General features: G+C 40.8%; 1 protein-coding gene across 1 annotated transcript in view; it reads right to left on the bottom strand.

Annotated features, from left to right (window-relative positions):
• LOC134530528 (heme transporter FLVCR2-like) overlaps positions 1-11,303 on the bottom strand; it is a 72,607-nt gene extending 61,304 nt beyond the window's left edge. Inside the window, exon 1 of the mRNA XM_063365424.1 lies at positions 11,243-11,303. Within this exon, the coding sequence (XP_063221494.1) occupies positions 11,243-11,294 (52 nt within the window). The 5' untranslated portion in view covers positions 11,295-11,303. The remainder of the gene's footprint in view (positions 1-11,242) is intronic.
• Between the last annotated feature and the right edge of the window lie 4,446 nt (positions 11,304-15,749).

Genomic DNA, 15,749 nt, shown 5'->3' with positions numbered 1-15,749 from the left:
CCAAGGCCGCTCAGCGATAGGTAACAGCGTCGTGACAGGACGATACGCAGGGATAGGAGGGAGGAGGGTTAAAGCGACGACCCTTGTAATATGGCCAGGCGCGCGTGGCATGCCTTACGTCAACGAACAGCGCGTGACGTCAGTGGCCGTGCAGGGCTGCCAGCCAGACTCGAACCTGGCGCGCGTCGCGGCTCTGTTTGCGTTCGTAACAGTATATTATAATAGTTTAATTTAGACTATTTACAACAAATCGTACATCAAACTGAAGGTAAAACAACCTAGTTATTTTTTTACAAATGTTCAATATGTACACCCAACCTAAAGTCTAATTCTTTCCACACTTTGGTTCACACGTACGGTGTAATGAAAGCAATAAGTCGCTTCAATTCTGTGACTCAACTCTGGCAAATCATTAGGTAGCGGCGAAACATAGACACGATCTTTTATGAGGCCCCAACGGAAAAAAAATGGCATGGCGTTATGTCAGGTGAACGTGGAGGTCAGCGAAAAAGAGTTCTGTCGTCTCGACCATTACGACCAATCCACTGATCAAGGACTTCTACGTTCAACCTCTCTCTTACAAAGAGATTCTAACGGGGAGGGGCTTCATCCTGTAGCCAAATATAGTTTACAGGTTCACTCTCTACTTCAAGCGAGAAGACCACAAAGCAGTATTCGCGCATGCGCTTGTCTAAAACTTTTTGAGTTACTCTTTAATTGTTACCTTAAACCAACACTCTACCACGCTTACTGTTAATAATATTAAATTCTATTACTGGAGCATTCTTTAATAGACATACTGTATAGGTGCGGTTTTTGTCGACCAACACAGCCAGTGATATAGAAGGACACAAAGCAAATTGTTTGGCAATGGCTTCCACAGAAAGTCAGGTTCGTAGCTCGCAAACAGCCGCGTTTGCCCAGCCGTTTGGCGCAGCGACGCTGATTGGTCGACCGCGCAAACACGAGCAGTTACGCGGTTGCCGGCTGTTTGCTTCCCCCCCCCCCCCCCCTTCGACGGGGAACGAACACACTGCGCATTCGGGAGCTGCTTACAGGCGGGCATTGTCGCCCGCCGTCGCTAACTGCCGTCGACGGCTCCTGCAGCGGACCGAACAATGGCGGTACAGCTATTCCTCGCACGCGCGCCCCGTCAGCTCCGGGTGCGACCCACATTCAGGCTTGTCCGAGGACGTGCCATCGTCGAGGCGACGTCATCTTGCGCGTGTCCACGTTCACCTCTGGATCGCAGATTCGTTCCATTTTACTTGGGGCTCGGTGGTTCCGAGAGTTCGTGGAAAACCGAAATCAGGAAGATCGGACTGGTGTTTGAAATGCGAGTCCAGTAAAAACTATCTTCAGTGATATTTACATTTAACAAGTCACTGAACATAATCATATATAAAAAAAAATCATTACTAATAGATGCAATTATTTCCTGTTCAGTTTTTAATATTTCCAAAAGGAAATTATGTGCAAACCAGCACGTTTGTCTCCGTCTAACAACCGAAGAAAGAACAAAAAATCGTTACTTTGAACGAGTCTGTAGAATTGGGGCTTTGGTATCTTGGGTCAAGTTCTACGGATCACTCGCGCCAATTAGCTACGCGTGTACTAAATAAGGGACGTCGTGTTTGTTGATACGCCCTATCTGGTCTACTAGTTTTCATTTCGCGCATCTCACACTATCACGCTACCAGAAAGGGAATTGTAATACTCGTTAGCGTAATCCTTGGAAATTGCCCACCAGCCAGTAATACGACAGTACTCTATCAGCCAATGAAGCGGCTGGCAGTGACCACGACGTTTTCACAGCTGTGCGCGATAAAAAAAACGGGACCTCCAGATTGTATTGGGCTCCGAAACACTAAAAAAAACTCAATACACGGAAATTATGTAATCATGCCTGAGACAGGGGTCGAACAGTCACCATTCCGGGGTTTGAGTCTCATGAACCTCACGCTTTGAAGTACTTCGGGACGAAACTTCATCGAAGTCCCAAAGAGGAAGAAGAGAGAGGTCGGAAGTGCAAAAAAATCTAGCGTAGTGTTTTAGTTTCATTTTTTTTAGAAAGTCAAAGGAGTGAAGAGTTCGTTGCGGTTATTTACCTGTGCGGACTTTCACTCGCACGAAAGAGGCTCCCAAAGGGAGAGAATTAGCAAACCTTCAGATAGTCGTTCTGTAGATGTGTCTTTGAGAAAATAACTACTCCTCAATTTAACCCACGAGAGAAAACCCCTGACATTAAAAAAAAAATTTGTTGCCATGTTTCATGAGCCCGTTCAGAATATTAATATGAGTAGCAAGTAACGCGTGTATGCTACTTAAACTTCCGCACTTTTCCATGCTCGGCACATTAGGCTCACGACAGGATTGGCTTAAACACGTTTAAGCTCCATAAATACGGGAGAGGCATCCAAATTCTTGTGAATTTCGCTGTTTTCATCTGAAGCAGAATATTTTTTGAGCTCTTGCATAATGTAATCCCATGCTCTCTGTTGGGGTTGCGTTTGTGTTTCTACGGTGTGGTGTTTATCGCTTCGTACAGTTGGCTCTTCGTAACATATTCTACCTGCGAATTATTCACTGGCATGCGAGAAATTTCTTGCATAATTGTAGTGATTGTAAAAATTCTAATGTTCCAGGTAAGCGTGAATGTTTGTTTGAAGTGTTGTTTGATGCGAATCTGACTGGCGATACTGAATAATTTAAAATAATTTTAGTACCATTTAGCGTGTGTCAAACATTTTTCTGTGACGTTTACTGTAGATTGTTGATGTGTGATGAGTCAGAATTTATTCGCTTAATTTATAGTGTTTGGCCACACAGAGAAAAAGGTTTGTTTGAACTAAACAAATATTTGTTTATATATGGCGAAACAAAATATTTACTTGGTGGAAAAAAATATTTTGTTATCTTAACCAAACTCGTTAAGTAACAAAAAATGATTTGTTACTCCTAACCAAATATATATTTGAGTTGTCAAAATCATTTTGTAGGGGTCAACAGAATCTTTCTTACTACAAAATATTTGTTTGAATTAACAAAATATATTTATTTCGCCATATACAAACAAATATTTTGTTGAGGCAAACAAACCTTTCTCTCAGTGCAACACAATATATTTTGTGTGTTAGTTAAATCTAAGGCCCCCGCCTGCCCGGGCACACACACGATGCACACAACTTCAGGAAAAACAACGCTATTTGAAAACTACTCAAGATATCCGAGTGGGGTCTGTTCACGAAAACCATTTTAGAATTTGCCAAGGGCCGAAAAGTACTTTTGTTTTCGGATTAAGTTTTTAACTGTAATTTTAGAAGAGTTAAAATGACTGAAAGGCGCATTTTCAGAGTATTTTTTAGGCACAAAGCAATCAGTACAGATTCTTGAAAGTACTTAAAGGACTTGCATTACACATTTATCTTCATATCTCCGCCATATAATGTTATGGTCACTGGTCAAATTTCATAGTTTTCCTATATACGGCGAGAAGACTGCGCGCCAGTTCAGAGCCTTGCGCTTAGAGGCGATACCGCGCTAGAAACACAAGTGAGCGACGCGCTTATCATCCCGCCTCACTAACACACATACACCCCTGACTAGGCGGGCCCCTTTCATAATGTTGAAAATATCTGAGACGCGCAATATATATTTTTTTCTTTTTAAAATGAAGTGAAAAATGTAAGGAAGTAGAGAATAAATAAAACATAAATGAGGCTGGAATAATTAATGCAAAGTTGTGGTCGAATAATTAGTCAGCCTAGCTGTGATTTCATTGGGCTGTATCTGCCAGTCTCGCCACACGGGACTGAAATAGAGTCACGCCTCCATCAGTATATACATTCATATTTTGGAGGGCAAACATATCCAAAATATTATCTTTCTTATGGGTTTGCACTATAAAAGGCGAAGATGTAAAAACTTGTTGGAGAAATATACAATGGAAAAATAATACAGTATGTTCATTAAAGAATGTCCCAATAAACGTTGTATAATTTTGGTTCCATGTCACAATCAAAGAGTAACGCAAACAGTTTTAGATAAGTTCATGCGTAAGTACAGCTTTGTTGTTTTCTCGCTTGCACCGCCGCCTACACAAAATGGTGACTCCTGAGCGTAAAGCGTTTGATTTTCTGCAATTTTCTTCGAGTGAATCTATACTGTCAGTTCAAAGTGAGTTTCGTTCAAAGTTTAATTGTTGAAGTACCTGACCGTTGGATTGGTCGTAATGGTCGAGAGTACAGAGATAATTTTTGCTGGCCTCCATTTTCACCTGACATAACACAATGTGATTTTTTTTTGGGGGGGGGGGCTTTATAAAAGATCATGTTTACGTTCCACCGCTACCTAATGATTTGCCAGATTTGAGACACATAATTGAAGAGGCTATTGCTTCCATTACTCCGGACGTGTTAACCAAAGTGTGGGAAGAATTGGACTTTACGTTGGATGTGTACCGTGTAACTAAAGGTGCACATATTGAATATTTGTACGAAAAAAAGTTTACCTTCAATTTGATAAATTTTTTGTTGTAAAAAGTCTAAATTAAATTGCCCATTGAAACTGAGCCATATTTTTATGGACATAATGTATATTGTAGGGTTTAAAGAAAGAGAGTATGTCGGTGAGCATGCGATTGGCGTATTTACACAGTACGAGAGTATGCAGTATATCTGTAACTCCACGTTTTTGTTTAAGAATATAAAACGTTTCAACGCATTGTGAAACTGTGAAGATTTGTCTGTTATTTGAACTCTATTGATCATTCTGGTGTAAATTCTGGCTTCGAACAGCATTTTAGAATTAGCTTGGCTTCTGAGTTGTAGCCATGTCAAGGATATGACTACAACCCAGAAGCCAAGCTACTTTAGACAATGGCCGTGAAAGCCTGCGAACATTATTAGTGTTTTAGAAACATTACATGAACGAGAATATGTACCAGCTCTTTACAGCTTGTTAAATTGTTGTTATGTGAGGGTAAAAAGGATATTTTCGGAGAGTTTTTATGTAATAAATTTCAGATTCTGACTTAACACTGGTACAGATTTTTGTTGTTTATCGTGGGAAATCAAATTACACATTAACCGCTGAATTTTCCCACAGCACAAGAAACAATCTGCACCCCTGTTCGCTGCCCTGCGTGTAGAGTCGACGAGGCGCTTGAATCGCGTACTGAAGTCGCTCTATTACATTGTAATATATAAATAGTGATTCATTATAATATCTTAAAAGTAAGGTAGCTTTAGTAGCGTCTGAGGCGGCCGAAAGCAAGTTTTTTTGCTTTTGTTTCATTTTCCTTCGTATATTGAAAACATGTTCACGTGGTTGGTCTCAGCTTGCTGGTATTACCAAACCTAGACGACCTTGTAAGTGGTTAGGCGGGGTCCACGTATTTTTATCGAAAGACATTATTTGCGACTGTGTCCCCCTGGACCAATGGATACCCGTTTAACCTTGAAGAGCGAAGGTTGCATACGCGCTAGGCGCTTCCTGTAGCCATTTCCAACCTAAGGGGTGCCCCTGGTGATCACGACCTCTAACCGTCAACTGCTTCTAGAGGGATTCCCACGATAAGTCAGAGTACAACTCATTTTTATTTCCTCCAATTCCCCCCACTCACACACATACATCCAACCAGGAAAGCATATACTGTTGCTAGGCCCGGCAACCACTACAACATTCAGACTACTTTAATGGGGATTCTGAATTCAGTATTCTGACCAAGATAAGTGTCTCAGCGAGCTGTCGGTCTGAAGCTCGTGTGGCGAGGTTCGTGCCGTGTTCCCGCCGTGACTCGCGCTGAAGTCTTTTCCGGGGGGGGGGGGGGGGGGAGGGGGTAGTCACCGGAGGGTTTTGGGTTGTACTGAATACCTCAAAGTTAAATGAAAGAGTCCGAAATTTTGAAAAATAAGAGCCCTTTAAAAAACGATTTTAACACGTTTCTGACGTCATGTCAACAAATAGAATTTAAAAAAAAAGTATCTCTAAAAATGTGAAATAATAAATTTAATAAAATGACTTCAAGGTTAGGCATGGTCTGGAGAATTTTTTTTTTTAGTCGCGGAGGTTTTGTTTGTTTGGGGTGGTCACCTCCATTGCCCCTTCACGAGACCGTCTATGTGCGGCAGAATCTCCGACACAGCTGACCAGGTCCACCGCACGGAACAAGGACGGACATAAATCAGTGCTTCGACTCTGACAGTGGGAACTGAAACCACGTTTTACGCGATATGTGACGCTATCTGTTGGGTGGGCCGATGAATACTAGCGAAAATTCCGGTGGGAGGTTCAAATACAAAGTGTTAATTTTATAATGTTAATTTAACTACTCGACGGCTAATTGCTGAGTAATAGAGATCCAAACTGTGCGATAAACACTTAATGCTGTTTTTGTTTTGATAAAGAAGCGCGCGCTATGTAAATTAGTAGGTAGGAGATTCAAAAGCCTGGTATGCAACGCCACAAAATAAGTGGGTACTAAATTAAAGTTAGTTAAACTTTACAGGTTTGTTTGCCCGACAATAACTTGCGCATTAATTCTCACAATCGATGTAGCTATGTTAGTAGTATGTTAGGAAATCTGCTATCTAGCGGGTGTGCCCAGAAATGCTTCAGAGCACTAGGTCTCAGTCTCGGCAGTTAGAGTTCCTCCCCCGCGGGCCTAAGGACAGGCGCTGTTGGCCGCTCGGCGAGTCACGTGGCCGGACGGAGCTCGGAAGGCCGGGGAACGCCTACCAGATGCACCACGGCCGGAAATCGGCGACTGCACCGCCTCTAGCCTCGCGGCCGAAGGTTAACTACTTGCTGCAATTGCACCACCTGGGCTCTCGTCACACCCGTCTTAGACGCAGCTTAGGGCTTCGTCTCACAAAACATTAACGGGCTTTCCGAAGATAAACTTCTTTACGACCGGTAGGCGAAGACGTCACTACAGTGTAACGAAAAAGTGTATTCTCTCGAACGGTAACTAAAAGTGCAACACGAATTCATGTAGCATAGTTTAACAATCAAATTACTTGCCAGAAACACGCATGGCATCAGCATCTTTATATTACGCTTTTTTTTCCTTCGTCATTTCTGTTGTCTAAGGGCCTCACACATCCGGTGTGCAGATATACACAAAAAAAACTACGCTGTTTAAAAATTGCTCAATATAATAAAGTTTTGTTTATTTACGGAAAGCACTTAAGAAAATTCTGAGGGCAGATCGGTAGGTCTGTTTCCGTTATTTCGTTCTTAACCTGTTATTTTAGAAGAGTGAAAATTTATAAAACGCGTGTTTTCAGAATAATTTATAGATGTGACACATCTATATATATAAAAATGAAACCCGTTTTCCTTGGTTACGGCATCACGCGTGAACGGCTGGACCGATTTCACTAATTTTTTTTTGTTGTGTTTACTATGGTCAGGAGAAGGTTCTTATGAAAGAAAAAATTAAGAAAATTGTGCGGAAAATTAGAAAATTTAAGAATAATGAATTCCTATTTCCCTTGGTCACGCCATCACGCGTAAATGACTGAACCGATTTCACTAATTCTTTTTTTGTTGTGTTTGTTATTGTCACGAGAAGGTTATTATAAAAGAAAAAATTTCACGGAAAATTAGAAAATTTAAGAATACTGAACCACCATATATAAAATTATTTCCAAACTAACCCAACACTTTGTACAATATAAATATTTTTAAAGTAACCTTATGACGTTTGACATAGAATTGACAGAATGTTTGCTGCAAATATCTTCAAAGAGGATGTAAAGAAACTGTATCGTTTAGGAAATATTTATCAACATTAACGTTTTACTACATATTGTACCGGTACATTCGGTACAGAGCTGCTGGCGCAGGCTATTCTGGCTGTGTACATTCTGCCTAGGCCATTGTCATGCCATAATTCGTTATTACTGTGTTGCAGTTTAAAAATAGAAAAAAAAAATCAATACATTATGTAAACATTTTCTATGTTTGTTTTTGTGTGATATACTTGCTTATAAAGAAGAATACAACCGTTTTCTTTAATTTACAGTTGAATTTTCATTTTTGAACTTTTTAAATGTAACTTTATGTCGTTTGACATATAATTGTTTTAAAGAGCGGCTTGCATTTGCAATGTCAGTAAATAAATCGCAAGGGCAGTCGCTAAGTGTATGTGGCATCAACCTAGAAAATCCATGTTTTTCACATGGCCAATTATATGTCGCCGGTTCCCGTGTCGGAAAACCATCAACATTATTTATTTACGCGCCAGAACATAAAACTAAAAATATAGTTTATCAAAAAGCATTAGAGTAGAGAGAAGCAGTGAGGGGTACAGAGACTATTAGTTGATTTATAGAGCGCGCGTGGTATTGAGCTCATTGTTTACTTAAAAATGCCAAGTTGTTCAATAGCAATTTGTAAAAACATTAGTGGAATTATTGAATCCTATGGAATAAACACTATTTTGACAATTTATATTTTGTTTTTTATTTAATTAAATTAGTAAGGTCCTTTTCAGTTATAGTGATACCAGGGAATTATGGATTCATTTTTATATGGAGGATATTATAGATTCCAGTTAAAATTGAATAGGTACTCATACCTAAGATAGGTCAGCTATACAAAATAAAGTAGTGCATCATTGCTACGCTACGGCGGTACGAAGTTCGCCGGGTCAGCTAGTCCTGTATAGATTCTTGAAAGCACTCAAGGGACGTGCATTACAACTGCATCTTCATACATACGCCATATAATTTTGTGGTTACCGCTCAAATATCGTGGATGCCATAATCACGACGACGAGAAGACTGCTTGGAGGTGACACCGCGCTAGAAGCACTAGCGAGCGTCGCACTTATCATCCCGCCTCACTAACAGAAATACACCTCAATATGAAAGCTCCCTTGCGTCTATTATTCTATTACAAATGTTTCAACGGATGTTTTCAAAGAGTAATTTTAAATTTGTAAAAGGTTGCGTAAATGTTCGTAATTACTGTTAATTTTGCGTTGTTTGACAACTTGAAAATAACGTTTAGTAAATACCTTTAGAACAATCTCGCTACTTAACCACAATTTCAAGAGAGCTGTGTTCTTTTTTTTAATTTACAGAAATATCCCTTATAGCAAAAAAAATACCATTAAAATGGAATTATCGACAATCCTCGGGATTGTACACAAGTAATACTTAGTGCCACGGCTCGACCAACCACCTGCACCTATTTTTGGACATGTTCAACATTCGGGACCCAGCGGAACTGTCACTACATATCCATGCGCCCAAATGAAGTAAGCAGTGGTTTCCTTCCCCGAAGTGCACAGCCGTAGGAAGCTTGGAATTATATCTCATATGGTTTGTCAGGCCAGGAATTTGGATTAATTATTCACAAGAGGTTTGAGATTTGTCAAGGAGATATAATCAAAGCGATGATTTTTCAAGGAGAGCTAAAAATAGTTCTGTATCATCTCTTACAATTAGTTATTATTTATTTAGAGAACCATTCCAAGTTGAATTTAATTAACATACATGTATCTCGCTCAGATATCAATGAAAGAAACGTTTTAGATAGTACACTGTGCAAATTCAACATTAAGAAAAATTTTTCTCGAAAGTTTCCAACATTGTTGATAGTGCTTCTGAACACGTTGATCTTACTAATGAGTAACAGTATCATCGCTAAGTTTTGGATACTTGGCTTGCAATTACCGTGCATTACCCCTTTTGGGTAAACACAAGAAGATTCAGTTCTATCTCCTTAGAACTTGTTTAGATATTTTATCGTCGTACATTTGCTTCACGTTTTCAATGGTAAAGGAAAATGGTCATAATTAAAAGTTTATAATTGTTTTTTTTCCCCAAGGTCTCACACAGCGGCAGTTTCTGTCACCAAGGGCGTATCCAGGAACGAGGGGGAAAAAGGAGGGAGGGGGGGGGGGGAGGATGCAGGAGCATCTGTTCCTTCCTTTGCAAAGCACCGAAAAAAAACAAAAACCAATAGAAACATACAGTGTGATTTTTTTTTGTAATTGGAACAGAAATATTCATGTTAAATTACAGATATTTGTAAGTTTGTACATTTACATGAAAACAACTGTACCAATACAAATAGTGTTCGCATTTTTACTGGGCACGGATTCTTACCCTGGCATAGTGTATACAAAAGTGTAAAATTCTATAGCGTCGGTTTTGAAATATTTCTTCGCGAAAACCAAAAACCAAACAAAAAAATAACTATGCACCAAGTGATTTTTAGCTACGCAGTATTTGATTTCTAAGTTTACGGGTTCGCCGGTGCTCATGAGCACCTATGAGCAGTCTCGCGTGGCGTTAATGCCGCAGCGCGCGGAAGTTCGCAACTCACATCCGGCTTCCTTGGTTCACAATTTTGCAGTAAACCACGCCCGCAAACGGTCGCTGGACCACTGACCTTGGAGTGTCCGCCCAGTCTCTCTTCCAGAGTTATTTATCCCGACTGAGCAAATTAAATCTTTCAGAAATGCACTACCTGCTTCGTTAATTACATCCCAACAGTGCCTTAAAGTTAATACAATAGCAGTAAAATTTCTATGTTTATACAATAGACAAATAAGAAACCCACCTTATATACATTTTTTAGATGTTTTTATTAGTTTCTTTTAATTAAATAAAACTATTTGCCCGCATTTAAACAAATCTACCTTGGGGGGGAGGTGTGTGTGACAATAGTTCGGCGTGAGAAGCCCTCTCGACGAGATTCCTGGAAGTAACACTGGTACTGCCATATTCAGCAACCTGTCTTTAACCAGCATTGCAATCTCCCAACTCTGCTGTTCGAAGCTTTGGCGTCTGGTACTCTAAGGACGAAACTATCTCGCGCTTCAAACATATAATGGCATTTACGAGCTAGGGACCTATCTGACGTGCGTGGGCGTAGATCCCGGGATTGCCAGCAGCCCCCCTCCCCTTCCCTGGAATCAAGAAGCCCCTCACTGAGGGAGGCCGCTTACGCTTGCAAAATCATGACTTTGGAACGGGGTTGATGAACGTAAACGTCGAAACTATGTTTTATGGAACGTTTTCTGTATATTTTTAAAAGATTTATGCCTATTGCATAATATGGACAGTGTACAACATACGAGCATCGTATCCAGAGATTACTTGTGTCGGTTAAAACCTGCGCCCGAAATTCTCGTACCACGCGGATCACCCCACGCGAATTTCTATCGTTACCCTTCTCCTTGCGAATGCCGCATATTTGCGCCCCCTGGCACGGCTTGACTCACCCGACGCACGGAGGAGGCGCCACAGCGGGCACAGGAGTCTCCGGACGACCATCGCACCGGCGACTGTGCACTTCGCGGCCCGCGAGGCCGCCGCCACTTCCCCCGCACCCCCTCTCACCGGGGCGGCTGACCCGCGCGCAACGGACCGGTTCCCCCCGCAGTTGTTGCAGGTCACGTGGTCTGCCGCCGCGGCGACCAGCTCCGCGCGCGTTGAGGCAGGGCGTCGCTGCCCCCAGCAGCGTCGTGACGTCTTCCGCTCTTCCGTCCCACCTGCCGGCGCGGCGCGGCGGTTCGAAAGTACCTTTCGCGAAACGTACGATCACGTCCCTGCCGTCAAGCTAGCTCCATACTTCAGCGACTGGCATACTTTATTCTACACTCCTTGTTTGCCATCGATCACCGAAGCCTCGAAAACTGCAAATACTTATTTAATAATAAACTTCAAAACAAAGGGAACATGTTGTAAATGAAATGGCTCAAACACATATATAGATACCTACAGAGGAAATTACTGATCTAATAGCGACACATGCTGTTGAACATATCTTTTTTTCAGCTCTGTAATACATTTAGTTATCCTAATGGATGTATCCCAAAAAGTTCGAATTACGACTTTGATACCTAATCAAATAAAAACTATGCAATTTTTTTAAAATGAATAATACGTCACTTAAAGAACACTGTTTCGAGTAATGTCTCGTCACTTCTATCTCCTATCGCCCACTCTGGTTACTGCATTCAGTCGACGGTAGGTAAGTTCGTTGTCTGCAGAATTGAATAAACTACCAATTGTCAAAATACAACAATGTGGTTATTTTCTTCTAAAAGCTGTAAAACATACTAATATTCCCTAAAGCTTAGAGTATTTATTGGCTAAGCTACAGCGAGCTTGCCAGTGAAAAAAAAGGAGTGATCAGCCCCCTTCTACAACGTACAGCATGAGATCATATCCCAGTGAGACCTTTAGTCTTTCTTCACCAGGTGTACTCTCAGACAAGACGTCAGTCAAAGGCAAATGGCTAAAGATAAAGATAAGGATGAGTTTTACTCCCTGTTTAGACGCAGGAAAGTACAAAATGAGGTAAACACAAAGATAAAAGGAGAGGCCCCGAAACATTAATGAGTCACAGTGATAAAGTGGTCAAGCAACTTATCCTTCGCTGAGTTGAGACGTGTTCGAATTTCGGAGGACGTTTCGATGAGCCAGTAGGTTTTCTTCCCATCAGCTTCCAACGTTCGTTCGGTTTCCCACCTTACTTTCTCATTTAGTTTAGTTTCACCTTCAGATCCAACAGAAAATATTTCTAGAGCAATATTTCCGAAAAGGAACTTTGTTTCGTTATAAAAAAAATCACGTTACTTAATTCAGTTCAATGATGCCTGAGGTAGTACACACATACACACAAAAGTAAAAATGGCATGCTCAGTTAGTAATTTTCACAGGAAAGTAAGTTATAAAACACTTAAAACAAGAGAAATATCACAGGGTTGGGCCCGATGCAGGAATAAGTAAAAAAAATATAAAAATGTAATAAGTAAAGTAATAATGAAGTGGTGTTAAAGGGTTGACTTATGGTTGGGGCATCAAAAACCCAGTAGCATATTCTCAACTGGAAGTAGGAGTTAACCGTTTCCTGAAAGATGGCGGTATAAATAAACGAGGTCCGTAAATTTGTAGGATTTCCATGGCCGGGGGGGGGGGGGGGGGGGGGGCGGTGGTGGAAGGGGGGGCTCATGGAATTATGTTTAACATTCCCGTTTCAAAGTCACAGTTTTACAGGCGCAAACACCTTCCCCTCCCCTCGGGTGAGGGGCTTTTTAATTTCAGAGTACTGCCCCTCCCCCCCCAAAAAAAACCAAACTCCCTGGGTATTATGTCATGGGCGCGGATATTTGTAACATTCCAAGGAGAAAAACATCGTCCACGCTCCAAACACTAGGCTTTTAAAACTACTGGAAATCAGTACCTTTTAACTATGAAGCCGTAGAATTGGAACATTCTTTGGTTCAAGTTTCAACAGATTCGCAGTAAAATGTTCCTGATTCGCAGTAGTTTTAAAGAGTAACATACTCCACCGTCTTGGATTGGGAAATGTTGTGAGATAATTCCTACTTTGAAATTTTTATTCTAATAATTGGCACAAAACATAAATAAATTATATATATATATATATATATATATATGTTCATTCTCAAAAGTTATGCGCGGTTATCATGTGGCATTAATGTGAAGGCTCCATCAGCTAACCACCGGAATGTTGTACTAAATGATTATTTCACGAGAAATGCTTCAGTTTACACAATAATTGTTATAATATACCACGAGTATGCACTTCAACGAGGACCCAAAACTAGGTGTGTGCTATGGTTTGAAAATGAATATGTATTGCAGTTTTAAAAAATTAAAGATAGCGGGTAAAATCCCCATATCAGTTTCACATCTGAAGCGCAGTGAAGATATCCGCGAACATTCCCCACTAGTGATATAACAGATTTCTATTAGGGATGGGCCGACCGATCCCTCGAACCCTCGAATACCATAGAATCTCTAGTATACGAAAGGATCGAGGGTCTAGGTAAATAATTCGAAGAAAAATACTGAGGGAATTTTTCTAAGTAAACAAATTCAACACTGACAGCTCTGAATTTTCTTTGGTCTACTTGTGTTTTCCTATGTGCCTATCTTATTACTGTTCAGCCATATATCGTTATTTTAATGTGCAATAATGTAAATATTGATATGTATGGATTCTGGCATAGATCGACGAAAGAACATTTAAGGGTGGAATTTTTTAACAAAATAGTTCATATATTTTCATTAATGGTTCATCATTTTATTTTAACCGTTGATGCGTTAATTAGGATCCGGATGGTAGATTCGATTTACACTTTGTGATTCCAATTCGAGAATCGGATTCGAGAAAATAAAGATCTGACCTACCACTAATATTTATCCTTTAGGGGAACCGAACCCCTGCTGCCGAGACGAACAGGGGCTCGGACACGATTTTTTTTCTTTTCTTTTAGGTTTTGATTCCGTTCCCATCAACTTGAATACTGCCGATTTCCAACGAAATGTGGTTATAACTATGCATTTGGATAGCTTTTGAGGTCGTTGATTGATTTAGAGGCCAAGGAACTGGAGGTCGCACGCATTTTTCAGCGTCACCACAGCGTCGTAGCGTAGACGCGGTTCGACGCCTCTGTGACGCCGAATGCGTGCGACCTTCAGCTCCTTGGCCTGAAGACGCTCCTGTCTCACTCCCGACAGCCTCGCGCGAGTACAACAACACCCTTCCAAGAAGGCACGCGTCCAACATGTTGATGAGCTCTTGCGCGTACACACAGGCTGTGTCGTGTAACTTGTCTCAGTTTTGACAGTTCTCGGAAGTACAGCATGTCCATAAAATAATGTCCCGTATATAAAATTGTAATGGTATGAACTGTAAGCGTTGTAGATTGTTGGTTCAATGCCACAATTAAAGACTTTAATTAAACAGTTTTAGACAAGCGCATGCGCGAATACTGTTTTTTTTTTTTTTTTTGTTTTCTCGCTTGCAGCACGAAAGAATGGCTCTTTCCCCAGTTAGCATGTAGAGGGTGAACCTATAAACTTTTATTTTGGCTTCAGAATGGAGCCCCTCCCCATTTTAATATCTTTGTACGAGGGTGGTTGAACGTCGAAGACCCTAGCCGTTGGACTGCTCGTAATGTTCGAGATGACAGAGCTCTTTTTCGCTGGCCTCTGACATAACTCTCATGTCTACGTTCCGCCGCTACCTAATGATTTGCCAGAGTCGAGACACAGAATTGAAGAGGCTTTTGCTTCCATTACTCCGGACTTGTTAACCAAAGCGTGGGAAGAATTGGACTTCAATTTGTATGTGGAAAGTATAAATAAAGGTGCACATATTGAACAATAAAAAAAAATTAGGTTAGTTCACCTTAAATTTGAAGTATGATTTGCTGTTGAAAGTCGGAGCACCCTTGCGCGGTTTACTCGCCGGAAACAGTATGGTGGAAGGCCGACCTTCTAGAGGGGGCGAGACGCTCTCAGGTCACTAAAGTCATTGCCCTCGATGCTCCCCTCGGGGAGGAGTTGCGAGGACAAGAAGTCTGCTTGTTGTATCGGCGCGATCATCTACTTCTGCGTTGTTTTTAATGTTCGATGTAGTGTGATTTTTAAATCAATGAATAACTTACGAATCAGGTTACAAATGACAATGATGTTCATATATTTATGTCTCATGATATAAAAAACGTATTTTTGTCAACATGAACTTATTAAATTACTGCAGGTTATTTGGAGTTTATCAGAGTTGACGAATTTACGTCGAAAAAAACAAACAACATATTTTGATTAAGCTCTAATCATTTGTGACACGATATAAGGTATTGCCTCAGCAGGTTCACCTTCACACGAATATTAATTACCAATTGAATTTTTTCAAAACGTCTGCTTTTATGCCATGAAACAATAGTAAAAAAATAATCCTCAAGTGTTCTC

Source organism: Bacillus rossius, chromosome 3 (assembly GCF_032445375.1).
Source record: "Bacillus rossius redtenbacheri isolate Brsri chromosome 3, Brsri_v3, whole genome shotgun sequence".
Lineage (NCBI taxonomy): Eukaryota > Metazoa > Arthropoda > Insecta > Phasmatodea > Bacillidae > Bacillus > Bacillus rossius.
This window is presented reverse-complemented; position numbering and strand designations above follow the sequence as displayed.